At 48.4% G+C, this 20,456-nt stretch overlaps 2 protein-coding genes across 5 annotated transcripts in view; one reads left to right on the top strand and one right to left on the bottom strand.

Annotated features, from left to right (window-relative positions):
- Nucleotides 1–8,445: 8,445 nt before the first annotated feature.
- On the top strand, nucleotides 8,446–15,952 carry EIF4A3 (eukaryotic translation initiation factor 4A3). The gene is made up of 12 exons (XM_084283595.1): nucleotides 8,446–8,658; nucleotides 8,897–8,969; nucleotides 9,806–9,872; nucleotides 10,896–10,958; nucleotides 11,424–11,556; nucleotides 12,596–12,676; nucleotides 13,053–13,194; nucleotides 13,897–14,035; nucleotides 14,599–14,714; nucleotides 15,184–15,291; nucleotides 15,374–15,501; nucleotides 15,749–15,952. The coding sequence occupies exons 1-12, from the start codon at nucleotides 8,487–8,489 to the stop codon at nucleotides 15,763–15,765; spliced, it is 1,239 nt and encodes a 412-aa protein (XP_084139721.1). The 5' UTR covers nucleotides 8,446–8,486; the 3' UTR covers nucleotides 15,766–15,952.
- A 1,678-nt stretch (nucleotides 15,953–17,630) lies between these two features.
- ATL2 (atlastin GTPase 2) overlaps nucleotides 17,631–20,456 on the bottom strand; it is a 41,418-nt gene continuing 38,592 nt past the window's right edge. For 3 of the 4 annotated variants that reach the window (XM_084283842.1, XM_084283841.1, XM_084283840.1), the window contains exon 13: nucleotides 17,631–19,606. In XM_084283842.1, coding sequence (XP_084139968.1) covers nucleotides 19,487–19,606 — 120 coding nt within the window. In that variant the 3' untranslated portion in view covers nucleotides 17,631–19,486. The other variant, XM_084283843.1, reaches the window with a different exon arrangement.

Here is a 20,456-nt window from a genome sequence, read left to right as displayed (position 1 = left end):
GAAACATCCACCCAATAGCTCAGGCAAAATGTGTAGGGACAATCAGGAGATGCCAGAGGTAGAGAAGGAACAGGTCTTCAAGGGAAGGGAAATAAAAGGGAGTAAGGACACACAGCGTCAGAGGACAACAGCTGGAACAGCTGTGTCTGCTGGATGAAGGCAAGCCTAACTTTGCTCCCTCTGCTTCCTTCCCAAATGCAGCCCCTTGTGTACCAAGCTTTTGCTTCTCCACGACAAAATGCCTTCAGCTTTGGTTCCAGCTTCTGTTATTCTCTATTATTTGGGCTTGTTCCTTTGCTCTGCCAGAAACTCTCCTATACCTACCCCATATCTCAGCTCCTCTTGCCCTACAACTGGGTTGGCAACCTAGCAAAATCCTCCTCTTGTGTGCTGCTGAAGCAGACTCTGGTCCTGGCAAGAGGCCATGAAGAATACGAAGGGACAGTGAGGCAAGTGGGGCAAGAGGTAAAGTTGGGGGCAGTCATGGGGTGTGCTGAGAAGCAGGAGGGGAGAGGCACGAACAGTTTCCTGCCCAATTCCTCTGCAGTCTCCTCCACAAACCCATTCTGTCCCCTGGGGAGGTTACAGAATCAGAACCAGAAGCATACAAAGGATGATCATCCATTCAGTGATTACCTCACTCTTGTGCAAACCAATCTACATTGGCCAAATAAAGAAAATTAAGCCATTTTTTGCTGCTTTTAAGACAGCAGATGGCAATGATCTAGGAAGTAGAGGCGAGTTTGCTAAAGAACAAAGCAAGAGAAAGATCATAAGAAAACATTGATGAAAAAAGAGAACAATACCAGACCCCAGGCCCTCTCTGTCCCTGCACTGTGTCCTCAGCTCTTCTCCTTCCTGGTGCAGCTGCTGCCTTGGACAGCCTACATCGTCAAGGAGCTGTGTTCCTACCCTGGCCTGCCCAATCTCAAGCTCCTCCTCCAGCTCCAGTCTCTGCACACATTTTTGAGTTGCCTCGTACCTTGCAACTGTTTCTTCCAGGTCTCTTGTCTGGCCTTCCACCTTGCTCATCTCAGCCTTGACGCTTTTTTTGCTGTCCTTCTTCTCTCTTTCAAAGTTTTGCCTCATCAACTCGATTTCCTTCTCGTAATAGTTTACCTGTTGGAGAGAGACAAAATTTGGGATATTAGCACCATTCTCCTGAGAGCTCCTCCTCTCCTCCAATAGCTCTAACTCAGACAGATTTAGTGGTTCCTGGTGCCTGCTGAACTTAGCAGCCTCTAACAAGCAGATAACAGCGGGTCCCAGCTTCCCCAGCAGCCAGCACTGCTCCCCTTTCTCCTTGTTTGCAGTACTGGGACCCTGGAGAGAAGGGAGAGGCGGGGGCATCACTATTTGCATCTCCTCCATCCTTCCTCCACCCTGCACAGCAATTCCTTGCCCAAGAGGTGGCAGTGAGGAGCTGCTGCTGCCACAGCTCCCAGCTCGATGCAAGGTGACAGGAGACATCCACAGAGCCTTTGCCAGCCAGCGAGGGCTCGACATCTTCCTACCAGCTGAAATGGGCAGGGCAAGACATGTGCCCCCCCTTCCATTCACCAAGCAGTCGTGCTGAGAAGTCAGACATCTGCTCCCACAGCTCTCACCTTGGTTTCCAGCTGCACTTTCAGGTCCTGAAGCTGTTCTCGGAGTTGCTCCGTTGTAAGTGATGTCTCTGTGCACGCAGAATTGGGAGCCAGAGCATTGGGAGAGAGGCACATAGAGAGAGAAGCTCTATGAGGATAGGTTTGCAGACAGGGCTGGATCCACTGCCCGTGTGCTTGATGCTCAGGATGGGCACAGACCCCAGGACGTGCTGGAGTCTGGACCTCTGGCTCTCTAGTCCAACCTCCTGCTCAGAGAAGGACTATCACCAAAGCTAGGTCAGGATGGCTACAGCTTCATCCAGTCAAATCCCAAAAGATCTCCCTTCTATCTCCCTTCTACGTGGCAAGCAGTCCCAGTCCCACGATGGCTACATCACCCCTCTGCACAAAAACTTTTTTCCTAATGCTCAACCTGAACCTCCCAACCCCCAGTCCATTTCTCCTTCACTATATCACATATACCACATATCTACTACACACCACACTCCTGTGAAAGTCCCACCACCGGGAAACCTTGCTCTTGTCAAGACAGAGCTGCAGCAAACCCTCCTGTGCTTCACCTGCAGCCGGCAGCCCTCGCTCGGCCCTGCTCTCCTGCTGCAGCTGAAGACGCAGCGCTTCCAGCTCCCTCCGCAGCACGCCGTTCTGGTCCCACAGCACCTGAGGCAGAGACTGGTTATAGTACAGCTGTGAAGCTCTCCAGGGCCATGAGTTGGGAGCACTGGGTCTCTCAGCAGCTGGGAGCACTAAGGATCTCTCAAAGCATGAAGGGCAGAGCCCCTCCCTCGTCACCATGGGCAGAGAATGAGGCAGCAGGATTTTCTTCCTCTCCAAACAGAGAGATGACAAATTTGGAAGGCCAGAAAAGAAATGAAAGTCAACACAGGGCCCACAAGGCAATGTTTCCTGGTGGCAGCAGGTGAGAGGGTGCTGATCTCATGGGAAGCACGGCATAGGGCAGGTCCCACCACCTGCTGAGGGCAGAGAGCTCTCCCATTCCTGAGCTGGCCTCTGTCTGGTCTCAGTGCCAACATTGCCCCACAGCAAGTCCCAGAGCTGAACACCACGCTGTGCAGTGAGCCACGTCCACGTGGATACCCGGAGCTGGGCACCTGCTTGAAGTAACAGCATACGAGGGATCCTGCCTCCCTCTGCACTACCTACTTCGAGTGGGCATCAAATTATGTCCCACATGCTGCCCCATCCAGAAAACTGATGGGCTGCAAGAGACTAAAGGGCTTCCACTGATCCCAATTTAAAAATATAACCAAGCAGACCTAGAGAAAAGCAGAGGCAGTTTGCTTAACCTCCATTCTAAACAAAAGAGCAGACAGAGGAGGAGGAGGAAGGCTGCCAGCATCAAGCAAAGGGAAAGGAGAAACCCAAACGGGTGCTTTCACGTGGACAAATGAAACCCAAAGGCTTCATCTCCATCCAGCAGCACCTGCATGAACCACCCTGGGGCAGCTCAGCTGCAGGAACACTTCTAGCACCAAGCATCTCCAACATCTCCAACCCTCTGGTGCCACCTGGAGCACTGCTGCGTTGGATAGTGCTCCAGCACGTCTGCCTTTAACCACAGCTTCAGGAGGGGCTGTCTGCTCAATCCAAAGGGCTTTGCTGCAAATGCAGAGATCTCAGCCCCTGCTGCAGTGACTCAATAAGCCACCGTCTCTGCTTGGTGGCGGTCCCCAGCCACACACAGAAGTTGGAAGCAAGGACAGTGCAGGAAGTGCTGGACTCTGCACGCTCAGGAGCCAACACAGAGAGCACCCAGCAACTCACAACATGCAGAATATGAGAACCATTAACAATTACAGAAGGGCAACGGAGGCTGTGCTCACATCCCAGAGAGCCCAAAGCTCTGGGCACAGCGCCATGCAGGAGGTGCAGCGAGCACAGCACCAACACCAGAAGCACACACACACCAGGTAGCTGGACAGGCTCACCTTGACTCTCTAGCAGAGTCCAGCAGCAAGGAGTTTTGGAGGCATTGTGAAATGGGGACCAGAAAGAGGAAGGGGAAGAACAAGAAAGGATTTAGCTGACAGGATCCCTTCCAGAGGAACACAGCCTCCTGTTTGTATTTAAGGGGAAATACCTTGCAACGGAGTGGTTTGGAGTGACACAGTCCCCAGACAACACAGCCCGTGGCTACAGAAAAGTGGGAATTTACAGCCCATCCCCTCCCCTTTCCCAGTACCCCAGCAGAGGAACCAATCCACAGAGGATCACAAGCTGTGGGACAAGGCATCAGCCTGCTTTACCAGGGGCACGGCTGTGTCGTGCACCCTGCCAAAAGGTGCTGAGCAAGGCGAGAGGGACCCCCTGCCTCCACACTCTGATCACAGCTGCCCCCCGCTCCTCTGCCCCACTCCTAAAGAGCCCCACAGACATGCAGATGACAGCTGTGCTGCCACAGCAGCTCTGCTGGAGAGCTGCCCGCCCGTACCTGGCACTGCCGCTCGTATTCCAGCACGATCTCCGCAAAGCGCTCGCTCGGGGTCAGGAGCTCCGGGCTGTGGGGCTCCACCTGCTCCAGCTGCACAAGGAAACACTTTTCATCAAGGAAACCAGCATCTCTACAAATGGAGAGCCAAAAGCTCTACAAAAATCATTGCTGTTTTGGTGCTAAGCCCTTAGATTCAGGAGAAGGGTTCCTCCTGACACCTGTAGGATGGGTCAAATGCAGAAGGAGGGGGAAAAGCATCTTTCTTCCTGTCAGAGACACCAAACTACAGGCAGGCTGACCTTTCCAAACTGAGAACACAGACTCATTTTTTTCCCCAGATCCCTTTCACCAGGTTCCTCGCTGCAGTGGAACCCTTTACTGCCAATTCTAACTAACAACTAACCCTCTACTTCAGTACTCGTGAAAAAGAAAGCTTTTCTTTTCTTGAAACCAAACTCTGAAGGTCTCACTTGAAAATTTTTGAATTTGTCTAATTTAATACACTTGCAAACTTTCTTCCTTCTTTTTCTTTCAGACTTTATAAGGCCTAAATCAAAAGTCATTTTTCTTTCCAGGCTGTCATTAATTTGCAAAATGAATTTGGGGGGGAGGCGAACCCACAACTGAGCTGTAATATACAAAATTTCACAGAAAAGGGTCAATCTTTAGACAAGTTCCTAAAAAAATCCTACTTAACCACAGTAGAGAAAGAAAGGCTACCTTGTTCTGCACAACGAGGTTGAGCTCTTTCTGCAGCTCCAGCACCAGCTTCTCAGAGGCCAGCAGTTTCTCAGTCATCTCCCTGACCTTGTTTTGCAGCTGTGTGTTCTCCTGCAGACAAAAGGGAGAAGATTCTCTTGATGTTGTGGGTGCTCACATCACAGGATGGGTTCATCAGTCATGGGCCTGCAACAGGGAGCTGTAAAACACTGGCACATCAGCAGGCTGAACGCAGCACAGCTCGCGGGAGACCCTGCTTTGGATGGCACGGTGCTGATACACACCACGTGGGCTGGGGTTTGGCTTGTCCCTCCAAAGGACAGATGCAGGAGTAGGTTTTGCAGAATAATAGCTAGGCAGCCCTGTAGGCTTGTCTCTTGTCTTTGCTTCCCAAACTATGGCTTCCCTCACAGCCAACAAGTGTCTAGTCCTGAGCTCTTTCTGCATGAGTACGTTGACCTGCACTGGGAACATCCCAAGCACAGGACACGTTTGTCTGTGTTCCTGTCACAGTCCCTGGCACAATTTTAGCCTCAGCCATTAGCTGTTCAGGTGCTACTAAGGGCCAAATCATTCCCCACAGAAAACACGAGGCCTCAATAATGTTACAGCAAGGGAACGAGCTCTGTATTTTAATTCATTCATTTAATTCATTCATTTAATTCATGACGTATGTGGCTAATTATATTTTCTCCATAAAACTCCTGCTGTTCCCACCAAAAGCACGACAAACTATCTGTCTTAATCACCAGCTCCACTTTGCCTCCTCCTCTAGAGTGAGGACATTTCATCCAGGGCAGTTTTACTCACCCTCATCATGAGGTTTAGTCTTCCATGCAGGCTGGCCTCTTTGCCCTGGAGGAGCTGTGTATCAGCCTCCAGCTTTGCTTGATGGTTGAGTGCTTGCTGCAAAAGCAGCTCCTTTGCCTGCATCTCAGCTTGAACATCCCTGGAACAGACAAGCAACGTGACTGAAGCACATTCACAGATTACCCTGAGGTCCAGGCATCCCCGCTTGCCCCACAAAAAGCAGAAGACAAGAACTTGTTTGGGGAGGGATGTTGGAACCATAAATGATGTGCACATAGCATAAGAGGTCTTCAGGGACTTCTCTGCCATTGATACAACAGCCAAGCAAGTGAGGTATTCAGAAAGGAAAACTGGGACAGGAGGAAGAGACTGTGGGCACCCACAGGAAAGCCATTTTCCCTGCCCAAACAAAAGAGCCCCTCCTACTTGAGCTTGCCCTGGCTGTGCTCGAGGGCGATGTACTGCTCGTCCAACTCCCTGCCAAGCTGCAGGCAGCGTCTCTCCGCTTTCTCCAGGTCCAGCCTTGCCTTGTCCCTCTCCCTGCAGATCTGCTTCACCTGGATCCTGCAGGCACAGCGAGCGAGGCATTCAGAGACACCCATGCACCTCACACAGGGGCCCTCACAGCAGCCTTCCTTACCTGAGACACTGGAGTTTGTTCGCGTAGGAGGTGACGGCCACATGCTGAAGCCCACTCCTGGGGACCATGAGCGCGCTGCCCAAGGCTGCGGGCACCTCTGCCAGGCTCCCCTGCTCCTCTGGGCTGCTGCTTGGCCTCTGGAAGAAAAACACAGACTGGAGTTGCTCTCCCCCCTCTTCCAACACTTCTACTGTTACACCAGCTGACCGCCCTCCAATCTTAGAGACACTCCCCGTATCACAAACGGGCTTTGATCATAATCCGTCCCAGATTTTCCCCAGCCCTGGAGTGGCCAAAGCCAGCCCCTGATCACAAACCTGCCTGCAAGTGCTTCTTCCACCCAGATCTGTTTGCTGGAAGTCCTGGTTGCTCACTTCACTCACCACCACCAGAAAAGCCTGCACCAGGGACCTTGAGGATCTCCTTTAAGTTCTTCCAGGGCTCAGACAGCAACGACAAATTCAGTTTTGGTGAATCTAGTGCTGTTGCTGACGCTGGAGAGATGTGGGCTCACACAGCTTGGCAGGAAGGATGCTCACTCTCCTGTGATGTCAGGTAAAAAAGCAACAGAGGGAAGTCAGCGGGACAGAACAGGCAGAGAAACACCAACAGCTTTTAATAATGAAGCTCCAGGGATCCCATCAATGTTGGGGAAAGTTCCAAAAACAGCAAACTGTCAGGAGGGATATGTCATGAGCCACCTCTCAGGCAATGACAAGGAGCAAGTTGGAAGCAACAGACCACATACTTGGGTCTCCCTACACACCCCTGAAAATGCAGTATCCACAGAAAGGCCAACAAAAGTTATACAGCATGCTATGGTCTTTTGAAAACTGTCAGACAGGGACAGCCAGACAACATTTTGTTTGGCCTAGAAGTTAAAATCGGGCTGAGGTCAGCTTGGCCCTCCCTGACTCAAAGGTGAGATTCAGCCACATTGACTCAAAGAACAGGATCCAATTGCCAGAAAGCCAAAACAGGGCTGGTGACATCTCCAAGAGCACCAATTTCATTCCAGGTTTGGAGATGGCCTTTCCTCTTCCACCTTAGTGCATTAAAGCAGCTACTTCAAAAGCATTTGCAACTGCACAGTCAATCCTTGGGATTAAAAGCATCAAGAAGAAAAAATACATTACACCAAACAAGGAAAATATGGACGAAATTCACTCCATGTGCTAAAAGGGTGACAACTTCAGTCACAAGCAGCACAGAGATGTCAGAGCTTCTGAAGCCAGTGTTAGAATTGGGGTGACTTTTTCCTTCTGCGAGGATATGCATCCCTCTCCCCCCTGTAAGACCAGCGTTAAGAGCTCTGTTGTTCAGCTTTATTGTCCCATTCCACCTGTACAGGGCGTGCTCCTACCCAAGCAGCTCCCAAGGGAGCCATTCAGTCACCACGCAGCGGGTGAAGTCCAGACCATCCCCAAAAAATGACCAACATGTAGAAAACTCCCCAGGTCACCACCCTCAACTAACATCTATTAAATCACTCAATTGTGAAATGAAACATCTCTGCCTGAACTGCTCTCAGCAGGACCTGTTCTTTAGGAGTGTATTTTGGGGGGAATCAGAGGAACCCTTCTAGGTGCGATGGCTGGATTTGTGTCTGCAAGACGTTGTATGGATGTGATGTAGAAATGAAGCCCTGTGTAAGGAGCTGGCCACGACTTACAGATGCAGGGTTAGGGGGAAGCAGCTCGGGGGGGCTGCAGGTGAGGGCAGCCGGGGGGATCCCTGATGGAGGAAACCTCCCTGCTTCCTGCATCCCAAGGAGCACCAACAGCCTCGATGCTGGCATGCCAAGGGGCTGGGCCACCTGCGCTGCCCTGAAGCCTCCAAATTCCTAAAAAAACGAGGCTGGGAGAAGAGAAACTCAGCAGGCGCAGGAGGCGAAGCAGCCCCTTTAAGCACCAGCACCCCCCTCATTATCATTTTTTACACCACAAACACACCACGATTTCCAAACCTCCCCTGACACAGCTTCACCCCGCTCCCTCTCACCCTCCCACCGCTCACCAGACGGATCGGTGCCAAAAAGGACCAAAAAAAAAGGTGCGGGAAGAACAGAAAATGTCCGACGGGAGCGGAGGGCGAGGAACAGCACCCCCCCCTCACGGGCACCACCGCCCGCCCTCCCTTCCCTCAACCGCGCATGCGCGTTCCCCCCTCTGGCTCTCTCAACACCGCCCGTGCGCATGCGCAGTGCGCGCCGCGGCCTGGTCTCTCGTGTGAGGAGGCAGCGGGGGAGGCCGCGGCCATGTCGGGCTCGGCGGGCTCGGGCGGCGGCAGCGGCTCGGCCAGGAAGCGGCTGATGAAGGAGGAGGACATGACCAAGGTGGAGTTCGAGACCAGCGAGGAGGTGGACGTGACGCCCACCTTCGACACCATGGGGCTGCGGGAGGACCTGCTGCGGGGCATCTACGCCTACGGTGAGGGGGGGGGGAGGGGAAATAGGGAGGGGAGGGGGAGAAAAGGAGGGGGAGAAGAGGAAGGAAAGGGAAAAAAGGGAAGGAAAGGGAAAAAGGGGAGGGGAAGGGGAAGGGGAAGGGAAAATGGGGAGGGGAGAGGAAGGGAAGCGAAGGGGAGGGGAGGAGGGGAAGGGAAGGGAGCTGGGGGCCATGGGGGTGTTGGTGTGTGTTTTGGTGCCCCTAACGGCTGTTCCCACAGGGTTTGAGAAGCCGTCGGCCATCCAGCAGAGAGCCATCAAGCAGATCATCAAGGGCCGGGACGTGATCGCACAGTAGGTGGCCGCTCGTTGTCTGCAAGGCCTGCCAAGGGGGTGAATAGGCAGGGGGAAGGCTGGTGTGTTGTCTCTGGTGGCATAAAAACGGATGTGGTTGCCATTGGGAAGGGTGTTGCTGGGTCACTAGTGGGAACTGGCGGCTTTCTGGGTTGTATTGGCTTAGCTGGTCCCAGGGAGGCCTTATAGCGGCCTTCCAGTACCTAAAGGGGTCTGTGGGAAAGCTGGGAGGGATGCTTTGGCAGGGAGTGAAGTGATAGGACAAGGGGTAGTGGCTTTAAACTGAAAGAGGATAGGCTTAGATTGGATGTTAGGAAGAAATTCTTCACCGTGAGGGTGGTGAGGCACAGCAACGCCTTGCCAGAGAAGCTGTGGATGCCCCATCCCTGCAGGTGCTCAGGGCCAGGCTGGATGGGGCTTTGGGCAGCCTGGCCTGGTGGGAGCTGTCCCTGCCCATGGCAGGGGATGGAACCAGGTGATCTCTAAGGTCCCATCCAACTTAAGCCACTGCTGGATTTTGTGATCTAACATTTCCTTTAAAGAAATTAAAGATCTTCCGAGACAGATGGCAGAAAGCTGAAGTACTGATCTGATAAAGAGTAACCATGCCAGAGCCAGGGAGCCTAGAATAGACAGTGCTTTGTCCCTGATGCTACAGTCTTTAAAAGCTGTCTGTCTGCAAACCACGCTGTGATCATAACAAAACTTTGTGGCAATGTTCACTTGTTTTCAACAAATGAATGGCAGTTCCTTTGGGCAGAGAGGTGGAACGTGTTGAAATTGCCTGTGTTGTTTATCCAGAAATGGAGAACATTCACCAAACATCTGTTCCTCAGGTCACAGTCCGGAACAGGAAAAACAGCAACGTTCTCCATCTCCGTTCTGCAGTGCTTGGATATACAGGTAACTTCACGTGCTGAAAGGTTGTTTGTTGTTTTTTAATCAATAGATTCATCATCGTAAAAGCCTCTGATTGTTAAGAGTGAACGAATGAAGCTTTCCATTGAACTCTTAGTTGTGGGCAGTGAAATTGAGGCAAAATTCTGACTGAAAATTTCATTAGTTTAGCTGTTAAACCCACCTTGACGAAATACATTCAGAAAAAAAAATCTTACAAAGTTGGTTTTAATAGCTGACCTCATTCATACAGTTTTATTTTTGTTGTTAGAGGGCTAAGTTAATCTCTGAGCAGGCAGATTTGCCCTCAGCAGTCCTAACAGCATTGTCGACCCATCTGAACAGCTGCATACATTGCACAAAATCAAATGCAGACTTGTGACTGACATGTTTGCTTGTGTTCTACTCAGTGGTACCATGTTGATCTAATTGTTTTTGAAATATCCTCTCGAGTGTGTAGATAATGAGTAAAATGATTTTCTGTGGGCTGTTACTCCTTTAAGTAAAGCCTAGATTGCCATTCACCTGTCACTGCCTGGGGTTGTAAAAATAAACATTGCGTGTTGTGAATGAAAAGATCAGCTTTTTGCTTTGTTTCTGTGAAGTGCTCACAGTAGTTTTCAAATCCAACACTTCAAAACATTATTTTTGTGCAGTGCAAGGTTTTTATCTGAACTGGAAATAGGAAATTTTGGTCGCTTAAGTTTCTTTCTAGTCTCCTGTAAGATGAGTACACGCTTCTATAAGTAATTTCAGAAATTAGGTAGAAAAATGAGCTGTCAAATGAAGAACCACCCAAAAACGGATTTGTCAAAAGCAACTTAATGTAAGAGGCTGCTACTGTGTGAGTGCTCTGTGTGGGAGCAGCTCTCTAGGTGCACTGACCCATGCAAACACTAGGTTTTAGCACAAAATTTTTTGATGAATCCTTGAAGTGTGATGTTTCAGAGTGCTGTGAGATCTGTTGCCTGTTACGCTTGGATGCTGTCTGCCACGTGACTAACTGCCACCATTGCCTGTTCTTGTCAGGTTCGTGAGACCCAGGCCCTGATCTTAGCACCAACTCGGGAGCTGGCGGTACAGATTCAGAAGGTAGGAGCACCTCAATCACCAACCGTAAAGCACTTGCAAGGCCTGCTGCCAATTCGCAGGTGTTTCCCAGCAGAGCTAGGAGTGCAGCTTCTGCTTTTTCTTTCTGGAAGCATTTACATGTTTTCCTGAAAGGAATAAGAAATTACGCTATAGGGCTGTTTTTCCCATCTGCATTATATCCGTTCTTGGTTCCATGGCTGTGTTGTTTAAGGTTTTACACCTTCCTACCTGAATTTTTAAGGACAGTATTTTTGTAAAGCAGTTATGATCCCCAGAGACTGAGTCCTCAGTGTTTGAAAGCCTGCCCTTGAGGAGGTTTGGGTAACAACTAAAACAAAATAGTATTTTTATTGAGCTTACATCTTCTGAAAAAAATACTGAATGGCCATGCAGCTTCAAAGCTCTTCACATATAACAAATTCCATGAGAGCTCAGTTGGTTAATCCATCCTTTGTGTCAAAACAGGGTCTTCTTGCTCTGGGAGACTACATGAACGTCCAGTGTCACGCCTGCATTGGAGGCACCAATGTGGGGGAAGACATTCGAAAGCTGGATTACGGGCAGCACGTTGTAGCTGGCACTCCAGGCCGGGTGTTCGGTAAGGAGCTCTGCGAGGCTGCATCCCTCCAGGTTCAGATGAGTTGAGCCAGGGGAACACTGCAGAGTTTGTGCACTTAGATTCAAAAGAGATAAGTCTGAATTTACTGGAGTAATATATGAAATCAGAGAAATCAGTGGGGAGAATATCGGGATTTTCTGTTTATATTTTGCATTTCATTGTTGAATGGTTCTTTACTCTTCTTTTTTGTGCTAGCAGGTAATTTTTAACAGGGAAGATACTGCAATCCTAGGAAAGAGGTTAAAGTCTTACAGGAGAGAGGAGCTGGGTCTGTTTGAATGTCAGAATTAGGCCCATATTTTCTGTGTACTAGCCCTCCCTAGCTCTTTCTTAAATCAGGTGTACACACAACTGTACTTCTTAGTTTCACGACATAAAGATTTTTATATTTATTGGTAATGGTGATTGCCCAGTGGTAGTGTTAGCCTTCAAGTTCACATCTTCTGCATCTCTGAGGAACAGGCAACACTTTCTTATGTGAATACCTGTCACTGGGAGAACACAGAGTTAGTCTCCGTAAGTGCAAGGACATAAAAATGCAAAAAACAATTTGGTGGCTGCCAAACTGTTGGCTTCGAACAGTACAGTTTAGAGCAGGTACTTTTTTATGACAGTATGAAGGAGTTACACAAAGCAATGTGCTCCTTCGAACAGGAGGCAGATTTGCCCACTCTGTTGACACAAAGTTCAGGTAGCACTTTGCATTTCTCACATCCAGCTGCAGTTGCTGTGGGAGACTGGTTCACCTGCATGCAGTTACCAAATAGCCTCCCACAGGTGAGGTTCTGAGAGCTTCCCCGCAATTCATGCTCCCTTAGCTGAATGGCAGAGATGTGCCCATGGTTGTAGGGCATGCAGTGTCTCTTGGGTGTGCTTTTTTCCCTCACCAAACACTAGTCCCTGTTGGCAGCAGGGGCAGTGCCTGTCCTCCTTCCAGCAAAATGCACTGACGGGCTGAGAGCAGTGTAGGCTCGCTTGCTGTCAGAGCCTTTTCATCTTACAAAATGAAATCTTACAGATATGATTCGGCGTCGAAGTTTAAGGACTCGAGCCATCAAAATGCTGGTTTTAGATGAAGCAGACGAAATGTTGAATAAAGGTAAAGCAATTCTTTCTACTCAACTCTGAGATTCCACTGTGTCCCAGGTGTTAGACCTGCTTCTTAAAAAGAACTGGTTTTGCCAAAGCTAGGCAATTACATTACAGGCTGCACCAAACTACGTAACGTGCCTAAATTGTCCAATTCAGGTGCTGTGTCATTTTCAGTAGTTAAAAATTCTTGAGTGCTGCCTTTTGTACTGTACTGCGCAACGCAGCCATGTCCAGGTGTGGGGAACTGGGGAGAGGTGAACAATGGGTTATGCTGGCTGAGTTATTGATTCAGTCACTGTTCTCATAGCTCAGACTGTGAAAAAAGAGGATTTTAAGGAGAAAGACATGCTAAGTGTCCTGTGCTACCTGATTTGCTTTTGCAGGTTTTAAGGAGCAGATCTATGATGTGTACAGATACTTGCCTCCAGCTACGCAGGTGGTTCTGATCAGTGCCACTTTGCCTCATGAAATTCTGGAGATGACCAACAAATTCATGACCGACCCCATTCGCATCTTGGTCAAACGGTGAGTTTTCTTGGAATGTGAGAGAGACCAGTGTTCCTTCTCACCAGTGCAGTTTGACTCGGTATTTGCAGATGTCCTTGTGTCCCACTTTCAAGCAGCAGCAGACTTGTCTGACTTAATCCTCATCCGATTCTGTTCGCTGCTGTTCAGCCTGACTCCCCTATCCCTCCACATAGAGCAGTCTCTTCTGGAAATCCACCTCCCAGGCCTCCCTGATTCCTGTGCTCCTCCAGAGGCATCTTCTGTTAATTTGCTATAATATAGTATGGCTAGAAAGCTTAAAGCTGACTGATTCTGGAGGTGGAGCTTACATCTGGCATTGCCACAGATGTTACTGAACTCGCCAAGAATCAAGAGGAGTAAGTAGGCAGTCTGGCTGGGAGGGCCTCCCTCTTATCTGATCAGTCTCTTTTGCTAAGATGTTTGAATGTAAAAATAATGAGAACAGAAGCATTTCCCTTGGAAGCTGTCTAAAGCAGAGAGGGTGCCCAAGTTCATGTCTCTGTTGCACAGGTAATGTTTGAGGCCTTTCTTAGAGCAGACTTCTCCAGGGACTTCATGGAATAGTGTCTGCTTCAGTGCAACCCACTACACCCAGGGCAGAGATGTGAGCTCTGCTAAACCACAGCCACCCCTTTTACCTGTGTTATTGTCTGTATTCACTTCCTCATGGCACGTTACAGCTCTTCTTCTCCCCTACAGTGATGAGTTGACCCTTGAAGGAATCAAGCAGTTTTTCGTGGCTGTGGAGAGGGAGGAATGGAAGTTCGACACCTTGTGCGATCTCTACGACACGCTCACCATCACCCAGGCTGTCATCTTCTGTAACACCAAGAGAAAGGTACGGTGGCCACCAGATGGATACATTATATATTCCTCTCTCAAAGAGGAATAACAATATTTATTCCTCTCACAAAGAGGGTCTCCTCTGAGAGGATGACTAGGACAAACCCAGCTAAAAGGCCTAGTTGTTTCCCCTGTTGGGAATTGTTCAGTAAGAAGAGAGCTTAAATGTGTCTTTAGGATGTGCCTAACGTAAACAACAGGTTACAGGCAGCACTGATGTAGTTGGTAGGAGCTGCCTTTTTGGACTAGTAGAACTCATTGGATAAGAATGTACTTATTGTAGTTGTTTGTAAGCCCAAAAACAAAACCACCCTTTTTGAATAAACATCCTTAATTCCTTTCCTTTGGGAGTTCATGGAAGCCTGTCATAGAGCTGATGCTCTGTAAGGACTATTTACTTCCATAATGCTTAATGGAGCTTCCATTAGCTCCGTAATGCTTGTTAAAGTGTCTCTCACTCCTTACCAGCATGTGTGTTCAGACATTCTCCAAGCCCAGCTTGCGTAGTTGGCTGCCATCAGCAAATAGCTAAGCCAGGCTGCTTGGCTGTACCCACAGGTAGACTGGCTGACAGAGAAGATGAGAGAAGCCAACTTCACAGTGTCATCCATGCATGGGGACATGCCACAGAAGGAGAGAGAATCCATCATGAAAGAGTTCAGATCTGGTGCAAGGTAAATCCCTTGAACAGTGTTTACATCATTGCTACATCAGGTCAGGATTTCTTCAAGTGTCTCATAGGCTTCTAAGACTGGTTCCTTTAAACCTTTCTCTCAAGGCCTTGTTCCTACTCTAGCTTAAAATCAGAACTCTGATTCCCATCCATCTTCTTATGGTATCTCAGGGGTGGGGGATAGTCACCCTCCAAGGAGGAACGCTCGTATTTGTAGGCATCGAATTGGCCTCTTCAGCAAGCTAGTACAGGCTGGGAGTTGCTGCATTTAAAATAAATCAAGGAAGATAGATGAAAGCTGGCTCTGCACTATCTGTCTCTCCCCTGAAGGCTGGCAATTCTGCGTGGGACAGCAGCCTTGTGGATGCTGTCAGCATGCTGTGGGGAGGCCCAGTGCTGGAAAGACAACTCAGCACCTCACACACCATCAGAGGGGTGCAACAGGAGTCATTGTCCCCTTCTCTTTGCAGCCGAGTCCTCATCTCAACAGATGTTTGGGCTAGAGGCCTGGATGTGCCTCAGGTGTCCCTGATCATTAATTACGACTTGCCCAACAACAGAGAACTCTACATACACAGGTAAGCTTGTTCCCATGAGGAATGCAGCTGGCTTACTCTTCCCTGAGGTGGCTCCAGTCTCTCTTTCCTTCCACCTCCACAGAATCGGCCGCTCAGGCAGATACGGGCGAAAAGGTGTAGCGATAAACTTCGTGAAGAACGATGACATCCGCATCCTGCGGGACATCGAGCAGTACTACTCCACCCAGATCGACGAGATGCCCATGAACGGTGAGCATGGGCCTGCCCCAGGGAGGCTGCTACCGCCCTTCTCTGCTGGGGAGCTGGTGCACTGCAGCTGGAAGGGATGGAGGCTTCGTTTTGCCACGTGCCTCATTCCCAACTACACCCTCTTTTCTCCCCCTAGAGAATCAGGGGAAAAATTTGGGAAAATCTGGGTGCACTTTGCTGCTGGGCTGTTGCTTTCAGCCCACTCAGTGCATACTTACATTTTCTTTTTCTTATTCTCTCGTTTCAGTTGCTGATCTTATCTGAAGGTCCACGTTCATCAGGGAGTGGTACTCATCTAACCATTTGTTAGCCTCCATAATTATGTCTTGGACCCACCTCCTTTTACTCATACTGCTGGTCATATATTCCTGAGTTGGGCTGCAGTCAGGAACTTGTGTAAATAATGTCTTTACTCCTGCCCATGTTTTTCAATAAAAAAAAGGAAGTTTTACCATAATTTGTGCTTACTTACTCTAAACTAAGACAGTCACAGGCAGGAAGCTTTGAGATACTGCCACAATAGGGTAGCACAATCAAAAAAGCACTGGACACCAAGGATATCTAGATTCATAAAATACCAGGCATCCTGTTCAGCCTCTTACACTTGCTGTGCTAGCTGATAGACGTTTTAGATTTTAACTCATTCTTGCTTCTCAAGGGATCAGCCTTACGTAGAAAAAGCTTATGGCAAGCTTGTCATAAGCTGCTTTAAGAAAACTGAGTTACAAGATAGAAGGTTCCTGTCATTTATGACCTTTCAGAGTTGTTTTTTAATTATTTTGGATGAATATTTTCCCATCAGCAAGGAACCTGGGGACTTCAGCAGAAGTTTGTAAAGTTGAGTTCCTGTTTAACTTGATGCCAGCTGGGAGAACACAGTCTAACCACAGTAGAATAATCGCTAACATTCATACCTTTCCTGAAGTAACCAAAAATATCTTTTATCTTGACACCTTTCCCACAACACGCATGCACTCACCAGCACTGGCCTTTAAGGCACCAGTATCTCCAGTAACCAGCGTTCAGGGCCTCATCTGTCTCCAGCTGCCTCCCGCAGAGGGCAGCACTCACACTACAGACATGTCTCTTGGTCCCCCGTGCACCCCAAGGACCTTCCAGTCCCTCTCGCAGGAGCTCTGGTCCCTGGTTGCCTAACAGACCTGTAAGTGCAGCCAGCCTGGCCTCGGGGCTGCTTCACCAGCTGGCTCCCACTTACCTGGCTAACCCAGACCCCTGTTCTACACTAACACACACCCTGGCTCTACAGCTGCTGGCACACGCTTGCCCTTTACTCCCCTCTCCCCACACAGCCCCCATGGCCCAAGGTCCCACACCAGGTGGCACTCAGGTGTCTCCTGAGTCCCCCCACCCAGGGAGCAGGTTAGAAACAGTTAAAGGAGAGAACAGGTCAGAACACAGCAATCACACACAGACCCAGGACAGACGAGCACACCCACCAGCAGCCTGCTGACATACAACCAGCACCTTTCATGCCCTTGACCTTCCATTTCCCACACTTGTTCCTCTCCAAAATCACCTTGATCTCTTTCTTCTTGCCTGCGGTTCCTCCCATGTGCATCCCACAGCATGTTCTGCACAGTCCCCAAGTCCCCTTCCCCGCACCACTAACCTCCCTCACTCTGCAGTGAGCCCCTACTGTAACACTATGATAGGTTTCACATCCCTTCGGCCACAGCAGCAGGAGAATCCTGTGCTCTGCGTATGCATGCAGACAAGCCCCCTAACACTAAATGACTAACCTAAACCTTCAGAATGGGAACCTGGGGTAGTGGGGGAAGGATGACAATTGTCCCTACCGTTCTCTGTGCCCTTAAGCATTCATTTCATAGCTTCCTGGCACAGGGTTCAGAATTCTCCCCTTCCCCACTCCCTTCCACCATCAGTCCTCTGATGCTGACAGGGTAGAGTCTGGGTCAAGTCTTGCAGTCTCACTAGGGTCACCCCTGGGCAGGGTTCTGCTCTCACCATCACTGCAGGGCACAGCGCAGCCTCACAGCTGACAAACTTCTTGCATTCTCCAGGAAGGTACAGGGCAAGCATCCTACATGCCTCCTCAGTCTTTTGACTAATAAGGAAAAGAGATTCAGCACCAAAGCATTAGATTGTTTAAATAACGGTATTTAATCTGTACAGTTTTAAAGATACCATAAAATGCAACATTCCTACCTCATCTTCAGCATCATTCACCTGGAGCTGAGCCCTAATCTCTGGAAATCAGGTAACAACCACCGCTCCCTAGAAGCTCCTTAGGGTACAAAAGTCACAGTGCAATTGCTTTAGTTCTAAACAGATGATTTCCCTCCCTGATAAGAGGGGAGCCTGATGAAGCTCAAACATTGATGGAAATTTTTACTACTGCGGAATGAAGAAAAAAATGAAATACAAGCTATTGCACACAGTCATTTCCAGCTGAAACTACAGCAGTTAACTCTTTAGCTGCCCTTGTACTCCACACATCTGAAAACGCCTTAGTTGATGCTTAGTCAAGAGTGAAAACAGATCCTGTAACAAGATTTCAGAACGATACAATTGTCGGAGGGCAGAAGCTGACACAACTCCACAAGTCAAGAAGCGTGCTTTAGAAGAGCAGAAAGTTTTCCTAAACAGGGAGGGGATATGAGCTAGACAAATGTCATCCTTTCAGAGACAAGCATGAGAGAAACATCAGCTTCAATAGAAAGCTATGAAGTACAATAGACAATCTGTTTACATAATTGTCAGGATAAGTATTTGACATAGTTTATGTAGTAGAATACATACTTAAACATCTTTTAAAAATAAGCACGAATTTAATTTCATATATACACAACTGATTTTAATCATGTACTGAAAATAAATTACAGGAAATAACTTTAAAATGCAACAGAGGACAAGAGTTTCACAACAAACATTCCCACTGATTTTCCCAAGGGGGTGAGAGATTGCAGTGCTCAAGGCAGGTAAATATCACAAATATATCAAAAAACTTCAAATTGTTGATGCATTCACACATTTACATGAGCCACAAACATTCCTTTACAGGGACTGCACTTAGCTACCACAGAACCAGGTTTTGCCATAAACTACAAAACTTTGATACAAAATCGTATTTATATATTTATATTTCATATACATGCCCTATCTGTGATTTCTTAAAAAATAAAAACTAAACACACTGTACAGACAATCCTAACTCATTGCTTGGTAGCTGTAGGCAACGTTTTTGGATGGAATTTCTCCCCCAGTAGAATTAATGGCAATATTATATACATGAAGGCTAAACTGCAGAAAAAGACAGCTCAGTTCTGATATGCACCTCCCTCGGGACCAGGTCTGCAAGTTCAAGGCAAGACACCATATGCTCTGACCCACCGCCTCCCTCACCAGCTACTCCTGCCATCCGCGGCGTGAGGAACCAATACATGCATTTGTGTAACACTGGTACAAAAGGCAGTAAAGCAAGATACATACTGCAACGGAGTGGCTCTAATGGCTTCACCGACTCGACACACAGAACAACTCCTGCCTTAGAGGTGTGGCAAGGGGACGTGGCAGAGCTAGGTACATCTGGTGACAGCACCCTTCAGGTGGGTCTGATTGCTACTTCCCTGAAATTACCTCCTGCAGAGGACAGGCTCCCCACTGTAAGCCGGAAACTGCATCAACTCAAACACTGGGGGAAAAAATGCCTCCCCCACACACTCCCCAAAACGCACACATGCACAGTTCACCAGGACTATACTTAAAAACACGCACCCCTCCCTCCCACCCCAGCGGTCTCCATGGCACCAGTTTGTCTCAGGAGCAGAGCACTGACAAACTTACTCTCCCCAGGTGATGGCAGCAATCTGTGAAGCCAGTCACACTAAACTACTTCTACAGTTGATTGTAAACTTTGGTTTATTTTTTATTTTTTTTATTGAGTTCTCATGGTACAGCAAGCATGTCTAAGATGAGAGGGCAGAGTTGAAGAGGAGATGAACTGTCAGTCTGTCTTTAGTCTGGCATGGTGAGACACCTGCTCGGTCAGGCCTGCTTTGATAGAGTTTTTAACAGACTGTCTCATATGATCCTCCACCAAATTATCACTCATGGGCTTCAACACCTGTGGAATGAGAAACGTGCAAAGAAACAAAAAAAATGAGGTAACCAAGGAAAAGAAAATATAAACGCATACAAAAAGATGAGACTCAAAATAATGAAAAAACTTGGAATGCTGAAGTCTGAAACAAACTGACATGAACTGAAAGAGAAATGAGTTTTGCTGCTACGGTAATGAGGTTAAATCAGCCACATGCTATAAACACAAGTGATATCCCTCCTATACAGCAGTATTTCTCTGAATTCAAACCACTTTATAGTTCCTAGAAGATGGATGTGCAATTCCATACCCTATATGCAGCATCAGTCTGGTATGGTTACAGCATTTATGCAGACCGGCCCAGACGGTCCAGCTTATTGTCCTATATGTGTAAGTGTGAACACTTCAGATACAGAAAGAAAGTTAAAAATACTGGCTAGTTTTTCTTCTTGTTATTGTTGGATGAGAGTCGCTGTCGCGGCACTGATGTAAGAGCACGGCGAATCGTTCGGCATCTAAGGACTTCAAAGAGTTTGGAAAACACCTAAAACATGAATTGAGCTGTTAGGGAAACTGGCTCTTAGAAAGCAGCAGAAAAAGGCAGTCAAGGTCAGGAAAAAAGATCGCCAGTAGCTTCTTACCTTCCTGGGATTCCTCTGAAGCATGGAAGGAAAAGAAAGAAAAATCAATAGCAAGAACAACAATGCAAGAGACTCGGACCAGAATCTGTAGCTGCTTTGCCCATTATCAGTGTGGTGTAACTGTAACAATACCACCAGCAAGCTCTTTTGGAGAACACCTTCCTCTGGCCCATAAGAAGCCATAACCAAGTTCTCTCTCATCTCAGGGAAGGCCAAAAATCAAATTAAACCCT

The sequence above is a fragment of the Netta rufina genome, assembly GCF_964035555.1.
Source record: "Netta rufina genome assembly, chromosome: 3".
Lineage (NCBI taxonomy): Eukaryota > Metazoa > Chordata > Aves > Anseriformes > Anatidae > Netta > Netta rufina.
The sequence above is the reverse complement of the archived record's forward strand: the minus strand, read 5'-3'. Positions and strand labels throughout refer to the sequence as shown.